The following is an 18113-nucleotide window of genomic DNA, read 5'->3' on the forward strand; positions in this document are numbered from 1 at the left end:
GTTTGGAGCGCGCCTTTACACTTTAACTTCACAAGTGAGATTTATTTTACTTATTCGCCACACCACTTCTTGGTTCTCGGGTATAACAGTCCGATAAAGTTCATCATGCATCCAATGTATAGGCGTATAAGTATATGTGTACTTTAATTGGCAAGTAAAAGCAAGATGCAATAATACTGATTGCTAAAAACACTTTACTTTTTTTTTTTTTTTTTCTTTTTTTTAGAAAGATAAAAATTTTTCCCATGTTTTCTTATTTCAACGTATCTTTTTTTTGTATGTTCAGGCATTGAAAAAGATATACACCCATCTCTTAAATCACACGTACTTACGAGTTAAAAAAAAAAAATAGATGCGAAAGGTGAACATCCGCCTATCTAATCGTTAGACGAAGATTTATACTAGAGGTGCACAGTTATGAGGCTCAAGAGATCCGTAAGAGGATCTTGGGGGGGTTTTCTCGATTTAGCAATTCAACTGGACATGGATATATTTCTACAATAATTCTGCCAATTTTAGTTAAACTGTAATACTTACTTCTTTTTATGTAAAAAAGATAAAAAAACCTTTTGTTCTAATAACAAAAAAGAAGGGCTTTTTAATAACGTACGTATCCATCCAGAGCCACCGGCTTTACTGATTGGGAGGATTTAACAAAACTAAAAGTCTAAAGTGCCATATATTCATTGCCCTCTCTAAATTAAACCTTTTTTTTTTTTTTTTTTTTTTTTTGTTACCAGCGAAAAAAGTGAGCACGTATAGTACACAATACACAAAACAAAAGTTTGACGTGGAAGATAAAGAACGTGGAGAAATAAGGCAAGTCAAGTTTGAAGACGCTGAGTAAGGGGTATTATGTTAGACTAAAACTCATGCCATCTGAAGACCATTGCTTGGTATGTATACTTACATCGTACACAAGAAATTACTTCGCTAGACACGTTACCGATAGTATACTGCACTCAACAGTAATCATACCACTCATACCGATTTTGATTAAAATGAACAGACTCGCTTGTTATATTTTACCTTTATCATACATAGGTACAGCCCAACTCGTTGAACCCCATGAAGTTATTCCTCCCAAGCATGGATATATATTGCGCTACAGAGGAATCGATAAGCACCCACGCATAATTTATAGTTGCCCCCAAGATTCTCCCCGTGACAGGAGGATACATGGATTTTTGTGTCCATTACCCCTGGAATCCGTATATATAGATATCCTCGTACATAATATATTATACACTCATACTGTGTAGTGTTGCCGTTGGGGGTGGATGGCACAGTTTCGACGGAGAAACCAAAGTTTTTCCGTGCAAGTTGAGAAGTAAACTCGCCTAAAAGTACCTATATGTACACGCGCGTAATAATACAACCGGCAGCCGAGCTGTTCTCGATAATATATTCGCGGGATATATGGTAAACGCGCGATGTTCTTCGCCAGAATCCATCATTCCCACGGACGAGAGTCACAACGAAACTCTCGTGTGAATTTTAATTTCCAAATTGGTTGCGAAAAAATTAAAAACCATCTTTTTTCCGGCGCAAAACAAATAAACTGCAACGATCGGTCAAGTATACTCAAACTTGCCGAGCTTATTGTATATACCCATGCGTGTGTGTGTTTTTGTTTGACATATCTTTCCCGAGGCAGCCAAAGAGTTGCCGTAGCCTATATGTACAGTATACCTGTACACATACAAACTATACCTGTACCAGCTCATAGGCGCTGGTACAGCACTTTGTTGCGAAATTACGTAAGTATATGACCCATACCGATTGCTGCAGGCGCGCACGCCGCGTGAAAGTTACTTATCCGAGGCTGCATGCTGGACGTGTACGTATATACTTACCTACTCGCTTTATATCATCATCGTTTCTGCGAGTTTCCGCGCTGGGCTTCTCGTTCCTCTCATCGGTTCGGTAACCCCTTGGAGTTCGATCGGCGAATCGAACTTTTTTTACCATTTACGCAAAGTTTTTTTTTTTTTTTTTGTCTCATTGTATGTGTGGATGTAACAAAAGATAGGAGGAATGAGACATAAAAAAAAATTAACGAGGAATCGTCGCTAGGAATGAGGAAAAACCCACACGCGACTGTGCCGATTTTCTACTATTCGGTCGATGTCGCGCGCTTCTCCGCGGCTATTCGGAAATCACATGAGTCAGATCGCTTTTGTGTACGTTGGTATGGGTATTCCTATCGTCCTCACCTTCGTCGCGACGTCTTTTGGATGCAGGGCAGGATCGGTGACTGTGTTAAAAAAAAAAAAAAAAAAAAAAAAAAAAATCGTAGCGACTATAGCAAGATGATAGTAACATGCATCAGTTGGTCACCGCGAGCGAGTTGAGTCGGATGAATCACCCGAATTGATTATTAATGAGCAGTCGTTCGGTTTCCTTCTTATTTTTGTTTCGTCTACTTGCAGTAAAAATATTACAACGCTCCAGCGCGTCGTTCACTTCCGATGAGAGATCGTTTACACCCGCACCCTTGATTATTTTTCGCGGAGCACGTTATACGTATATTATACACGTCCATTCACAGATATAACGGGTATTGGGTAATGAGTATGGAACACTCCTTCCCTACGTAAGCGTACGTCCAATTGTTAATTGTGTCGACGCGTTGTACTTCTACGTATGTAATATACACACACGCAGTTTTACAAATGCAACTTACGTAAGCGACAGTGTGCTTTAAACTAAAATTTAAATGCGGCAGTTGTAAAAAGGTACTTTTCATGTACCGATGCATCACGATCGGTTTGACGGTTCACAGAGAGAAAGAGAGAGACACAACAACCCAAATCGCTCCCGAAGGCCTTACCGATCCCAGACGGAACAAAACGCTGTACGAACCCGAGCGCGCACGCCTTTTATTTTTCGTTCTTTCATTCTCCTTTGTGCGTTTATACGGCTTATTGCTCCTTCGGCTTGTTTTTCCCCTTCTTTTTCCAACCACCCGGTGATCTTACGTGTAGAGTTAAAACTCTCGGTTGACATTGTTTCGTCTACGATCGTTATTGTACCCTTATACGCATGGCGACAAAAGTTATATCACCCGTATTCGGTCCCCGGTGGTGATTGTTACCCACTTGCGCGACGAAACAAAGGTGCGCTTAACTGCGATTTTTTTTTTTCCACTGCAAGCACTATAAGATTGAATTTTATGAATGATTCGGTTAGCAAAAAAAAAAAAAAAAAAAAAAAGGAGCTCAGGTGGTGATGTTTGGCTCAATTTTCGCTCTCGCTATACATGACGCAGCCTCTCACAGACACACATATGTATATGTCTGTAGCCCCTCTCCATCCGTCGGCTTCTTACGCACTCCCTGAAACACGCACAGAGGAGAGAAAGAAAACGGCATTCCCTCCTCCAAAAGAGACGCGTGTATATCGCGCGCTCGCGCCGTACGTCTTTGGGCTCTCGATTATCAGTTGCGCGCGAGCCGCCGATGTACCCATATACTCGCGCGCTCACTTTCCCGCACAGTGTGGAAATCGCCTTGTCGTACAGACCTTTTTTTTTTTTTTTTGTTTTTTTTTCGTCTTTTTCATATCACCACATAATTATATGTGCGTTTTTTGTCGCGAGTGATTGTGACAATAGGGTTTTTGTGCGAGGGACAGGATTTTCCATTTCGGTGCGCGTCGGATGGGTCGGAGTCGATGAGAGGATAGCAGGCCGGACGTGCCTTACGGGTCCTGAGCTCAACACCAGCTGAGAGAGAGAGAGAGGTGCGGTGTGTGTTAAATATAATACATGTATACGTACACATAGTATCGTGAGCGCGGGTGAGTCATTGAATTCGTATATACCTATACTCGTGTGTACTGGAGACGCCGAGCTATACGGACCCGAGTGCCATCGGAAAATGCGTTCTATCATTATTAACTATGTATCGTCATTACGACCTCTATTTTGTCTACTCTGAAAGATACGATGAATTCCATAACTTGGACCAAACTGTATTTTACCGTTTGGCTTACTCTCTTTGTTTCCAAACCAGTTTTTTTTTTTTTTTTCTTTCTTCTTTATACTTTTTGCTTGTTTCTCGTGCATATATCGAAAGTGAATGTATATGCACCAGAAAACGGCATATTTGCGTCCAAGTATATGTACCATATTCCGTTGTCGCTAGTAAGAGGTTGTATAGGTATATTTTATTGTGCATTCGCTCGTTTCGTGAACCCTCAATCCATCGTATTGGGCGCGTGATTGATTAATTTGCCTCGGAATACGTATTTAACACGGCAAGTCTCGCTATTTTTGTTTTTTTGTTTTTTTTACATCTCGTGTTGTTCGCAAACTTTGCTTACTCAGTCTTGCAATGATTTTTCTTTTCTTTATCCGTCGCTGAAAACCTATATAGTTTTCGATATTTTTTTTTACGGATATTTGACGCACCGCTGCTTTTGTCGCCAAGATAGAGTCGCATGAAAATACCGTCGTGTGTGTATTCTTTGTTGTCACTTTACTTTAGTAATTACGCCACGATCTAGGAATTCCGTTTGTTATCATTTTGTGTGTATGAGTACACGCGTTCACAGAGTCAGTAATAGTGAAAAAAAAAAAAAAAAAAAAAAAAAAAAAAGAGTAGATAACTGCACGATTAAACTATAAAGAGGAAAACAATTAATACATTTGTCAATAAATATAATAATTAAACATGAATATCCTTTTCAACTGCACTGTGCACATTTAAACCATCAACTGCATATTGTAATAATCGCTAGGGTGGCGTAAGGAAATTATCTTATGCGACGATTTGACATTGCGCAACAACCAATCACCGGCATAAATTACAAGCGCAAATTGAGCGATCGTAAGTGCAAATCTCTCGCTTCTAAAGCGCGTAAAAGGTTGAGAGAAGAAAAATAACACTTCGGGGTGAATGCCAATCGTATATTTCTTTTTGAAAAAAAAAAAAAAAAAAAATTTATCCAAAACGTGGTATTTTCAACCATCAAAAACATTATTTTGTCTCCCAACAAGAGCCGCTATGTGCCGGCAATCCAAGAGAAATTTCTCAGCGCGCCACGAGACTAACTTACTTTCATTGAGAGACTCCCCAGAACACAATAGAAGCTATAACGTGCGGAAACGCTAATTACTTTCATTCCGCGCGATTGGTCGTCAAATTGAGCCAAGCAACTTATTTGTCATAGCTTACAACTATAATATATAAATAAAATGTATTTGTCTATGATAAGCATGTATTGTTATTACTTTCCGACCCACTAGACGATAACAAAATGAATTTAAAATCTCGCGGTCGATAAAAATACCTCAGCACTGACTCACGCGTAATAGATTACATATATTATGTTTCTTAATCTTCCTCGTACTCGCGCTTATCCAACGAATTAACAGGGATGACTCGTCGCGTTATATACGTGTGTACATGGCATCGTGCGCTCCATCAACCGCCCCAACGGATCTTATCGCGAGAAGATCGGCAAAAATCGGTATCCATACGTATACGCACGTAATACATATCTTTGGCAGCGATCAATGAGAAAAAAAAAAAAAATATATATACTTATATTTGTTATCAGCCGCCGTGAATTTGTTCGATGATCAAAAGATCAGCACAACCGTATACGTATACCGGCTTCCGTGTACACACGCGACGGCTAACTTAATTCTTGATCCACGGAAGTGTGGATATATAAACACATGCGCGCACGTAGCGTACACATTTTTTTTTTTTTTTTTCTTGATTCCCGAACGGCTACTTAAAACTCTCTAAAAGCTCGGTTTTTTTTTTTTTTTCTTACCGATTCGTGTTTACCCAGCGCGGCTTTTCACATACAAATATACACACGCAAGGAGATGAGGAGGCACCGATCGCGATGCATCAGGGGTTTTAAAAATACTCGTGTTGGCTCGTATCAAAGTAGTAGCATCAAGAGCCTCTGCTGCTGCGCGTGTAGTAATCTGAAGGGAAAAGAAAAAAAAAAAAAAAAGGTAATTTTATGCCGGTCCAGGAGACGTGCGTGTATATTATAAGCCGAGCCTCGTGCGTGCACCGTGTGTATACCTATACGCACCTTATTTTTAGAAGACTCACAAGTTATTAACCCCCTCCGACTTGCTTTTGCTGGTATATACTCTATACACAGAGACGGGCTCACGGAAAGTCATCAGAGTACAATGTGTATGGGTATACAGAGGGTTCCCTTCCTTTTTTTTTTTTTTTTTTTCCTTCTCTCCATGCATGGGCTATCATCGTTTACGAGAGGTTTCACCTTCTCCTTTGACGCCCTTCTCCGCATTCTTTGGCTCCGTTCTCTCTCTCTTTCTCGAGGAAACTTCAAGTGCAGAGCGAGGCCGTGGAAAGGGCGCGACGGATGCACTGTGTGTGTTGTGACGGAAACGCGTGACCGAGTGCTTTACGTGTCGCTCGAGACTTGTTGGCGACGCGGAAATTAAACAAAAAAAAAAAATTCTCTTTCTTCGCAATATTGTGTACAAGAAAACAAAAAAGCTTCGCGCATTTCGTTGAAAAATGCAATATGATTTTTCTTTTTTTTTTTTTTTTTTGTTTTTCACAAGAGAACAGAGAGCGGGTGGCTTTTATCATTGTGTTTTCTATTTGCTCTCTCGCAGATGCTTCTACTTTGTTTTTAATTGTAAAAACACTCCTCGTTCGAATTGTTACGCCGAGAGAACAGAAATAATAAACGTTATCGAGAAATTCCAGCAAAAATTACCATCCCGCGCGGTAAATCGGATGCAAGCTCAGGAAAAATTGCAGTTTTAATAGTTCGAAGTTTGGTTGGAGCGGTAAAAATTTTATAGATCGGTTAATAAATGTTACTTTCCCGTATATAGAAATTTTTCTTCTTCCAACCATAATTACAACTATTTAAACTATAATTTTTAATGTTTGAAATTTCACACGGCCAAATTATTCGTTATATAATATACATGATGAGCTTTTCGATTGTAATGTACCTACCCGATCGAGTCACGGTCATGCTGTGACAACAGATCCAACGAAATCTCGACGAGACCCCCGAAGCTTAGCAAATATCCGTCATCTTCACTGTTCTCCAATCATTTTTCATATTTTTACACGTGATCATGTATAGTCGGAACGTGTTGCTATTGTTTATGAAATATTATTACAAAATGCGCATCTATGACGCAACAACGAAAACTGCAAAAACACTGTACACACACGATTGATACCCTCGTGCTTTCCGTTCGCAGGGCAAAAGAGAGGAAAAACCGTCGAGCCATCACCGGCGCGGGGTCAAGGTTGTCCCGTGAAAAAAAAAAAAAAAAAAAAAGAGTCGAGGGTAAAGGTCGTCGCTCTCGGGCGCATCCCGACAACATGAACAGGAGCCAGCACCAGCAGGTACTCCGGCACCAGCCGAACCTCGTGGTACTGCTGCCAAACAGCAGCCACCTGCACAGCTACAACCGCCCACCGTCCGCGAGCAGCCCCTCGGCCAGCCCGTCCCACATACCCGTCCCAAAGTCATCCTCACCGGGAGCACAATCGCGCCCCGGGACCTTCACGCAGGAGCGCTCAAGATCTCTGACCAACAACAACAACACCACCAACAACAACAACATTTGCAACTCGTCCCACCTGTACCAACAGCAGCATCCGGCGAGCGAAAACGCTGGCGGGAGAAAATCAATGTCCGTGGCAGCGCAGAGGGCGGCTTTCGAGAGACTAGACGCCCAAGCGAGCCAACAGTCGCAGCCGAGCCACACTCCCGTCAAGGTGATCGGGAGCTATCAGAGGAGCCCCAGTGGTACCAGCACCCCCAACGGGATCGGCTATTGCAGCCAACGCTCGGATTCCGGGTCCACGTCCTCGGTGAACTGTACCGGCTGGGCTCCAAAGTCCAACGACAGCTCACAGGAGGCGGCCAGATGGAGGTCTAAGTTCGACGAGGCCGAGAAACGAAGGAAGATGCTCCTCCAGAAGAGCGAAGCCGGTACGCATTGACTTGTATTTTTCAACACCAACTCACCCTGTATGAATACTTGTAAGGGTGTATTTTCCGAGGGAGTCTTTTTTTTTTGGGGGGGTGGATAAGGGGTGGCCCCCTCGCCCACCCCTGGCGAATTTCGTTCAACGCGCCCTTTTTTCTTTTCCGTTACGTAACGCGTTGGAAAATTTAGCGGGAAAGATGGAGCTTTCGGGTTGGCCGGGTGGATGTGCCACGGCTGCGCGCTTTCGCGAGCTTGCGAGGGTGAAAGTGGGTCACGCATCCGAACGCAGGTGTGGAGGGAGGAAATTACATCTGTGCACCGTGTGTGTACGTGTTGCCTCCCTCGCTTGGAATTTCGAGCTTTTGGCTCTTTTTTTTCCCAAGATTTATGCGCTTGTACACGCGTAACGGGCCGATGTTGGAAATCGATGCGCGAGAAGCTGCGTGTTGGGTTTGAGGTGGGTTGGGGTGACAAAGCTTTTTTTTTTTTTTTTTTTTACACGCGTTCATAAAGGAACATGAGGTGATTTTTTTTTTTTCAACTCATGATGGAAATCGAGTACCACTGGTCTTTTTGATATTGATACCTGCGTGAACAAAAATAATTAAAAACTCGCTCCGTTCTTTTGAGGAGTTAAAAAACTACATGTACATTTACTCGAAGATACGCGGGAACCGAACCACCACCTTATCAATGAAAAAAAAAAACAAACAAAGAATACCTGATTTCTAAATTCATTGACTTTTAATTGGTGTTCAATTGTGTGTGCTTTTGTGTCTTAATCGTTTACGAAAGTGATAAAGAAAAGTAGATACAATATCGCTGGAATGAATTTTTATTCAGCGTGTACGAGAGTCATTAAAATAAATTTCTATTTATATCTTCGTTGAATACCACTTGAATCACTATTTTCCTTATCAGAAATTTTACAAATTAATTACAAATTAAATATACTTTCTTGGATTCGACGATAAACGACGTATGTCTTTTTTTTTACATATATATTCATCATTACTATTTAAAAATAATTAGCCCAAAACAAAACAAATGTAGCTCATTATGAGTCAGTGTGCTAGGGGAAAGAAAACGATAATTTGTATTACTGATGATAAGAATTTTATTTAGAGTCAACCAACGAGAAAACGAATAATTTTTTTTTTTTTTACATAAATTTCACATGTATGTAATTAAATAGTACCGTCACAATCATTTTTCGGTTTGTCAACTGAAGGTTCCTCATCCGTTCGGAGCATCAATCGGCCGGTGCAACCCGTATCTTCTTCAAAATTAATTCTCAACACGAAAACAACAAAAAAAATCCTTGACGGCTCCAATGACATCACGACGTGAAAAAGCCAAGCAGGTTCCTTGACTGAGAAACGAGAAAAATCACCTTGCCGCATAATCATTATTTATTCGTGACGAGGTCGATACCCTCGTAAACAGGGAGATCTCAAAATTAGGGGCGAAAAAATTTTATTCCCCCTCTTTTTCACATCAACCCCTAAAAAAAAGAATCAGAACGTTTTTAGGTCCCTTAGCTGGATACTCCGAAAGTGTAATAAGCAATAAAAAAAGAAGAAAAATTAACTCACGTACGAAAACGAAACACGTTACGTGTGTAAGGTCGCGATTGCGCGCCAAAGAGAGGATATGCAGGCGCCTTGGGACGCGTCTCCTCGGGAAAAATGTGATTCACGCTCAACATGCAGATCGCAGCACAAAGGCGCGTGTTAGTCACGAGTGAGGGACTTTTTTTTTTTTTTTTTTTTATGCTCTTTGCAATCAAATTGTCACCACTGTGGCTGTGTCTTCGATCTATTTTTTTGCACCTGCGAAATTAATTTTTTTCAACCGAGGGAGGCACGATGGCAATCAATGACTAAAAAATACAGCAGCTTGGCAGAGCTCACAAAACGCAACGATTGACATTCGACGAGGCATATGACTCACACCACACCAGTGATACAAAAATATAAATACTCCAACTGTATCGGAGAAAACAAAAAAAAAACACCACTGATTACCCTTCTCGCGCCGAGTGTGCAGTTTCGATAAAAGCTCCCTCGTTTCGATCGAAGCCAACGAAGCTCGACGCAGTTCTACATTAATATACATATACATGTTTTTTTTTTTTTTTTTTTTTCTATGTATACACACGCGAAATCAACATTTTTCTATTTTTCTGCGCAGTCAACAGAGATTGTGCCGATCTGGAGAGAAAGTACCAACAGCTGCTCAGGCAAAATGGCACGCTGCAGACGCAAGTGCAGGAAAAAACCGGGGAACTCGAGAAAATACGAACAGGTATGAAGAGCGCTCGTCCGACTCGTCACATATTTATTACGTGTGCCGTTGTACATTTATAATCTCTTGTCACGATGGCCAGAAAAACGATAGGCAACAAGTTGTTCTGTACATTGTACGGAAAAATAAAAAAAAATAAAAAAAAGGAAAAAGAAAAAAGTATTCATTTTGTATTTTTGTAGTAAGGACAAAACTTTCGAAAGCGCAAATTAATCATGTTCATCCAACAATGGGACACTGTATATGTACATTACACCCGTGAACTTGTCCATCACACACTCGCAGGAATACAAAAGATCATATACTTACCTCATTAACTATAAACCATGACCCCTTGAATTGATGTATTGTTTTTTTTTTCTTTTCACGTGTCCCACAATTACAACACGGCTGCAGTTTCCGAGGCGGTGTGCAAGGAGTACGAGCAACTCAAGAGGCAATACGACGTCGAGACTGGAGCTATGCACAAGGCCATGCAGCAGGCCTCCCAAGTAGGTCGAACGCGCGACGTGTTCTTCTTTCTTCTTCTTCTCCTCCTCGTGCTTCTTGTCTCTCTCTTTTGTGAATCCCTCGTTTTCTCACGCGCGACAATTGAACCGGCGCGCGACGGAGGTCAACTTGACGATCAATCGTATGACACGTGTGTGTATAGTTTCGAGTTTCAGCCGGATGATGTTGGTCCGGGGAGTAAGACGTTTTTTCCTCGCTAAGATGATAGATGATAGATGTGCTCTTTAGGAGTACAAGTTTAATTTATTCATGGGTTTCGAGAAATCAAACATATGAACTTTAATTGATTCGTTTCTTTTGCGAGGGCTGTACCGATCTATGAAAAAAAAAAAAGAAATGAAAATTCATCATCCCGCGGTTTAATTAAAAAATGCTTCCATTGTGAAATGATTGCGTTGACGGGGAGCGACTTGTTGAAATTGCTGAAACGTTTGCAGTGGTACAGACAAAACCGAGAGCTGAAGAGGCGCTCCCAGGTGATAACCCAGAGGTACCTCCAGACGAACCCGGAAGTCCTCGAGGACTTTCTCGAAGTGTCGGACGAGGTCGACAACCAGAACGAAGACATCGAGCAGCTTCGCGAAAGCGTGACCGGTAAGGAAAAAGAAATGTTGATAAAATGGCAAAAATTTACCACTGCGTCTAATGGAATTACCGGAATGTATCCGTAGAGCTCAGCAAGGAAGTCGCGAAACTCCAGACGGAACTCAGCGCGGCGAGGCTGCAGGAGTTCGAGGCTCAGGAGCAGGTGACGCTGTTGACGTCTCGCTTGGAGGAGGAGAAGCAAGCCAGGCAAAATGGTGAGTTGTGGAGATGAGGGAAACAAAAAATAAACATGGAACCTAAGCCCTAAACTTTCTTTAATCTTGTAGAACAGGAAAAAATGCGAGAGCTGTCGGTGCAAAAGGAGAACTTGGAGCGCGTGACCAAGATGGTCGCGGACGAGGTGCAGGTGCTCAAAACCCAGTGTGACCGGGAGCGGGAGGGCGCGAGGCTGCTCAAGCTGGAAGCCGACAGAGTGAGTCAATGATTAACAGTAAAAACAAAAAAAAAAAAAAAAAAAGAATCGGTGATCCAATTGGCACATCCCAACGCAGGCCCAAAAGGAGCGTAGCGTGCTGGCGCACCAGTCGGCGCTGCTGATGGCCGATGTGGGCGACGACCCGAGCAATCGGCTGCTGGTGGTCCTCCAGGAAGTGGAGAGCCTGAAGCGAGCCCTCGAGGAGGAGAAGCAGTCCCGGGCGTCCGAGGTCCAAGCGCTGCAGGACAAGCTCGAGGAGAAGGAGTCAAACGTCGAGTTCGAGATCGTCGAGGAGAAGCTCAAGTTGTCCGAGTCCGAGCTCGAGATGGTGGTCCAGAGGGCGGAGAGAGCCGAGAGCACTGTCGAGGATCTTCGCCAGCGCGTGGCCGAGCTCGAGGAGAAGCTCGTAAAAAGGACTGCCGCTCCACCGCCGCCTCCGCTTCCACCCCCGCCGCCACCGCCGCCACCGATGATGGCGAATGGCTCGACGTCGTCCATCAAGTTGATCACCAGGGAGAGGATGGCCGTGCCCGGGGACGGTGATGGCTCGGCGCTCGAGAGCATGGAGAACATGCTCGGCATCAAGAAGTCGGCGCCGATGGCGCAGCAGCAACCTGGTGGGTTATACTTTGACACGCGGTGATTTACGCAGTGGAATATAATTGTTGCGCTTTTTTACACAGCCATCGACGACATAATCAATCAAATCAAGGGAGGAAGGTTCACGTTGAAACACACAGATGTAAGCGTCGATCTTTAGGGTCTTTAAATGCTTGACCTTAGTGATTGGGGGTGTAACAAGTGTTGATTTCAAAAAATAAATTTTCAGAAACAGAAGGACGAGGAGAGAAGACGCAAGCAGGAAGAGGAGTCCAAGCCACCAGCCGTGTCGGAAATGCTAAATATCCTGGGTACGATGAGGCGAAGAGCGAAACCAACGCGGACTTCCTTCAAGTTTTCAAACGGACCATTGTGATAGACCATGTTACATAATACTTATAAATATATACGTTTTAATTGTATACGATACATGTATATGAAACAATTAAGTTAACGTTAAGGAACTGCCAGCTTTTACATGATGTTATTATTATAGGATTTATTATTATACATATATAAATACAAGTATAAATCGTTTTCGTTACAAGTGCACGTATTTCTAATGACTCTTTCCTCAGACTTTTGACTGTCATATACAAGAAACCATGAATAATTAAGCCTTGGTTGAAATTACGAAGATGGCAAGTAAAAAACGTACAAAATATCGTTTCTCGCAACAAAAATATACAATCTTCGAACGCGATTTGTTTAAAAATACATTATCATCAAGTAGGATTATGTGCAAGTTTAACCAATTTTAGATTTAACCTTCCTTATTATTTCTGGCAGTTTCGACGCCTCAAACAGCAATACTCGCCTGTACGATACCAACTCATCGTCATCTTCAGTCCACGTGCCAGTCAAACCATTATCTGACTCTGTCTCGACTGAAAATTCAAAACTACAAACTGCATCCTCGGCGAATATCTCTTCTTCTGGATTGCTCCAAATAACATCATACTCTTCATCATTGTTTCTCTTGTCTTTGCCCTTCTTCCTGTTCTCTTCCTTGGCTTTCTTCAGTTTGCAAATCAATATGTAGTATGAAAAGTCAAATGGCATTTTCTTTTGAGCGGCTCGTTTCACTTCCGAGAGGAGATTTTCGAGAAGTGGCACTGAAATTTGTGCGGGTATGTTGATAAATCGCTCGTTGATCAAGAGGCCCAGAGGAGCGGAGTCATTTTCGAGAACGCTTTTGATCATAGTGTTGGTAGCATCTGTGGCATGCTCCTCGGCATGATCTCTTAATAAATCCCTGAGTTGCTTGATGCATGGAACATTCTGAAAGTTTATTTTTATTAGAACGAAGCTAGGTGAGGGGCGATCGTAAGTGAAAAGATAAGACTTTGCCATGTACCTGTCTCTCAGAAATGTTAAGAACAGTAGTGATTCCAAAAACTTCCTGACCAGTGCTTTCCTCATCATCGGAATTCTCATCGTCATCGTCAGCCTGTGTGACAACTGAGCCTACGTAATTTTGAGAAATAATCAAGTCAGCCAGGCCTCCTAGGTCTAAGTGAGCTTTTAAGAACAGCTGCTGCAAGAAATTCTTGATTCTATGAAAGTCCGGATCTTGAGGATTACGTCCTTCAAATTCAACTTGGATCTCCATACCCTTAAAATTGATGATATTTAAATGAGTACACGTTTTATAGTAACAAAGGAAATTTTTTCTATTACATCTTGTTACAAAAATATTAAATCATAATAATACACTCAAAGTACACAAAGTTTTCAATTTTTCATCACCAGAGATGATATGATGTTAGAATACTTTCCAAAAAAATTTATACACCTGACACCAATGTAGTAAATATAGGCCCCTGCAAATAGATTACTGTACGTGCATAACAAATAAAACAACCGGCTCGCAAATATGCCTAAGAAACTTTGACGAAACAAAAGTACGATAATGTATACCGTGCGTCATGTTAATAACTTGCAAGATAATACTCCAAAATTTAGAAAAATGAACCTTACGATAAATAAAAACAACAAATACATAGAAATGTCAACACAAGACGAGATTGGTGATTTAGGTTAGAAACACGTGGTGCATTCCCAGACGGCAGCGGTATCAGCAACGCCCCAGGAGAGATTGCTCACCTGCTCGACCTCCTCTTCATCTTCCTCGTCCGATTCCTCGGTACTGTGATCTTCGTCATCCTCGATTTCCTCCTGGATTTCCCGTCTCTTAATTGGTCCCGACATATTATTCGGTTTGTCTTTTTACACAACACCTCTGACAGCACCACACTTTCGAAAGCAGAAAACTGCAATAATTCGGTTCAGTTCGGGGCAGTGTGGGGTAAGTTGGGTAACCGAAAATGGGGTTATTTGGGTTACTATGTTCGGGTTTTAGGATAAACACCATCCACACGAAGGTTAATGAGGGTATATCAGTAACAATGTTTCACGAGATTAATTGTCTATCGTTGTTATCCATATGGACTCATATATTATATATTAACGAAGTCTATTTGATGTGTTTCGACCAAAAAACGATTATTCAGAGTGAAAAAAGAAAAGTACGCGTGACTGTATTGACTAATTTTTAGAGATAAATGAAACAATTTATATAAATTATGGTGGAAGAATTTTTAAAAAATGTTATGTGATTTACAGTTTAAATTCTTGAATGTTGCAGGAAATAACCAATAATTACAAATTGATAAATCCTCCCGATGATATTCTGCGAATTTTCATAACATTTTACAAAAAATTACAAGAAATATTTTTTACCTGTATGATTTCTCGTGCTAAATTTAAGTCGTTAAGCTTTTTGTTCCGTATAATAAAGTAAAATGACTACTTAATTTGTCGAAAAAACTAAACTTTTAAAATGATTCAATACATTCAAAAAATCAAACTTTTACATACAAGGCATCAAATATTACGATTGTTGTCAGAGCAACGTGTGTACAATTGTCACATATACGATATGACTGACTTATTTAAGAAATTAATTATAATATCATTCCAATGACATAAAGGAACGTTGTTAATTGTATATTTCATTATTTTTTTGTTTTTCCAGCATAGAAACAATTACTTGTATCTAACAGAAATATAAAAAAAAATCAGCTTGTTTATTTGTTTATGCACTTTTAACGTCATTAGAATCAGTTGATTTAACTAATTAATGCTACGTAAAATAACCATAAGGTTGTCTGTAAGATATTAAAGAATCGACACTTGTCACGTTTGAAAATTAAAACGTCAGCAAAAAAAGGAAAATTGCAACTTTTGCGATAAATCGCCGCATCTAGTCACCATATATTATATATATATACATTAAAGCAGAAAGTTGTACTTGATTGCGCACTTGATTAATTTTCATGGAATTTAAAGTAACGTATAGAACACTTATATATTGTGAGGAAGCCAGTTAGTGTATGCTTATCTTTCTTTTTTCCTTGAAACAATCGAAATAGATTTTCTTATTGTTATTGGAATGTTATTGTACGCGTAAATGACCCAAGCGTTTGTCAACTTGTATAGGTCAACTTGAGATCTTCTATCAAATACGACATTGTTTTCGAGGAAATAAATAAATGGTAATTAATTGTCGTTTTAATGATTGTCTTTCACGATCAATTGACATTAAGCTCATCGGAGCCGAAAAAAAAAAAAAAAAAAGATCGCTGCGCATGTTGAGTAAAATAAATAATTTAACAATTCTTATAATAATGTTTTGTTTTAATTTTAACATCGTTATGATGGATTATGAAATAAAATGTGCTCATGACAGTTTAAACGTAAAAAAAAAAATAATAATAATAAACAAGTTGCTCAACAATAAAATTTCATTTAACATCAGATGTCGTATTTTTCAAACTGCTTTGCAAGAAAGAGACAATTCGTGCATCGAGTAAAAGAGTAACGAAAAAGTAAAAGTCCCTCATCATCAATATCCCGTGACTTTCGGCTTTGCGTGACAATACGAACTATACGGTATTAGAAAATCATGCGTCATTATAATAGACAGATGTACGCATGGGTACACTTACGCGGCTTCCAACGCAATCGTCACAAAATATAGTAGTATTCATCACCATCAATTTCCCACCCGGTACCCATTTAGGTGTACACTTTGCTCAAGCACGCGATGAAAAAAAAAAAAAGTCAGAGAGAGGGCAAGTGTACGGTTGTATATATGCGCGTACGGGCATATTTTATCGATCACAAATTCGCGAGTCCGAGCGCGCGAACCCGAGTCATGCGCCCCGAGCAAGAAGCCCAACGCGCACGCGGACATATATATATACCTATACGGTAGGAATTTCCTTTTTTTTCCCCCCCCATTTACACTATTATGGAGTGAAAAAACTACTCGCGTCAACTGTTTCAACCTGTATATACGGTATACCATATTGGCCCTCGTTTTCGTCCCTCCACCGTTAATCTCGCGTCCCGCGCTCTGAGCTTTTTTTTCGCATACACCAAAAGAAGAGCACTACCCGCCGGTGACCCCCCGAGTAAATACAACTCGATCTTACCTCCCCCCCCCCTCAACAGAGGCCCCCTTTTTTCCGCGAGATCGATGCAGCATCAGCCGCAGCTGAGGTACAGAGCCGAGAAACGCGGGGGGAAACTCGCACCCCCCCCCCCGTTGTTGCGTGTCGCTGACGTTTTCTCTCTACCCGTCGCGAGAGGAAAGTGCCGAAGGAAAAGCTAGAAGAGGAGGAAATGGTGGAGGAAACAGGTGATCGAGCCCACCCACCCCCCCTTTCGCGAGAGCTTTTTTCTTCCTACTGTGTATGTATAATACACACATATGCGTGTGTTTGCTGGACCAGTGGCGATTATTGTTTGTATATACGTGACCTTGAGAAATGCGTTTGAGGCAATAATAATAGACGATACGGGCTGCGGGGGGCAACGAAAAAGTTATACCTTGGGTGGGAGAGGTGAACAAAAAAAAAATACATATATACTATATTGTGTATGAGCGTACGAGGTGCAGGGCGCGCGAGTGACGGAAATGAGGCGCGGAGGGTATGTATGTAGCTTATATCTATATAATATGTATACGTAGGGAGGAGGTGGTATACAGTGGGAGGGAAAATTCAGTCAGGATGTGTTTCGCGCGGTTCTCCTCGGCAGAGGTGGACCAGAGTCGGGACTCCGCTGGCGGGAGTCGCACGTAGCCGGCAACTCGCCACCCTCCCCCCTCCCCTCTTCGACTCCCCCTCGGTTGTGCAGTGCGTTGTTGTTGTTGTTGTTGTTGTCTATTTTTTCGTTTTTTTTTTTTTTTTTTTTTTTGTTCTTACGGTTTTTTACTTTTTTCATATTTTTCGTTGCGTTTCGATGAATCTAGAAAATCGCGAGTGAGGTGACAGCGATTTGTCAGTGTACGAGAAGGAGAGAGAGAGAGAGAGAGACGAATGTCGAGATGATAACGATGATAAATGCGACGGGTCCCGTAATTTGATTGACGCGTCGGGACCAAGTCGACCTTTGTGGCGTTTCACCGCGAAGCTGTGCTCTTATTTATGTACACCTGATATTATGCGCGTTGGGCAGTGATTTTTTTTAAATTTTCCTGCCACGTATTTTCCTTGGATCTCGTTGCACAACTTTTTTTTGTCTCTCCTGATAATCGAACTCGTAACGCGGGCACGTGCGAATTCGAGGTTTTAAAAGTGAATCGAGTGACAAGTGAATGAGGATTGTTCAAAGGTATTGGAAAACACGACCAACTGGTCTTGG

General features: G+C 41.4%; 3 protein-coding genes across 6 annotated transcripts in view; 2 read left to right on the forward strand and 1 right to left on the reverse strand.

Moving 5' to 3' along the window:
* The first annotated feature begins 3469 nt into the window (after positions 1–3469).
* Positions 3470–12932, forward strand: LOC106635746 (uncharacterized). Of its 3 annotated transcripts, none has more exons than XM_089590318.1 (10): positions 3470–3744; positions 7226–7965; positions 10157–10270; positions 10667–10761; positions 11218–11374; positions 11452–11580; positions 11653–11798; positions 11878–12418; positions 12485–12543; positions 12631–12932. In XM_089590318.1, the coding sequence occupies exons 2-10, from the start codon at positions 7350–7352 to the stop codon at positions 12775–12777; spliced, it is 2004 nt and encodes a 667-aa protein (XP_089446444.1). In that variant the 5' UTR covers positions 3470–3744; positions 7226–7349; the 3' UTR covers positions 12778–12932. The 3 variants fall into 3 exon arrangements, with proteins under 3 accessions (XP_089446444.1, XP_014203367.2, XP_089446443.1); XM_014347881.2 differs by lacking the exon at positions 3470–3744 and adding an exon at positions 3747–3801; XM_089590317.1 differs by lacking the exon at positions 3470–3744 and having other exon boundaries at positions 7128–7965.
* On the reverse strand, positions 12880–14724 carry LOC106635747 (protein BCCIP homolog). Its single transcript, XM_014347884.2, has 3 exons — positions 14508–14724; positions 13759–14016; positions 12880–13682 (listed from the first exon to the last, which is right to left on the reverse strand). The coding sequence occupies exons 1-3, from the start codon at positions 14610–14612 to the stop codon at positions 13149–13151; spliced, it is 897 nt and encodes a 298-aa protein (XP_014203370.1). The 5' UTR covers positions 14613–14724; the 3' UTR covers positions 12880–13148.
* Positions 14725–17535: 2811 nt separating this feature from the next.
* LOC106647889 (protein Skeletor, isoforms B/C) overlaps positions 17536–18113 on the forward strand; it is a 59084-nt gene continuing 58506 nt past the window's right edge. For both annotated transcript variants that reach the window (XM_089590304.1, XM_089590305.1), the window contains exon 1: positions 17536–17605. The gene's annotated coding sequence lies outside the window, so the exon portion shown is untranslated. The remainder of the gene's footprint in view (positions 17606–18113) is intronic.

Source organism: Copidosoma floridanum, unplaced genomic scaffold (genome assembly GCF_036245765.1).
Source record: "Copidosoma floridanum isolate Cflo_tuat_1 unplaced genomic scaffold, Cflo_Japanese_pri ptg000012l, whole genome shotgun sequence".
NCBI lineage: Eukaryota > Metazoa > Arthropoda > Insecta > Hymenoptera > Encyrtidae > Copidosoma > Copidosoma floridanum.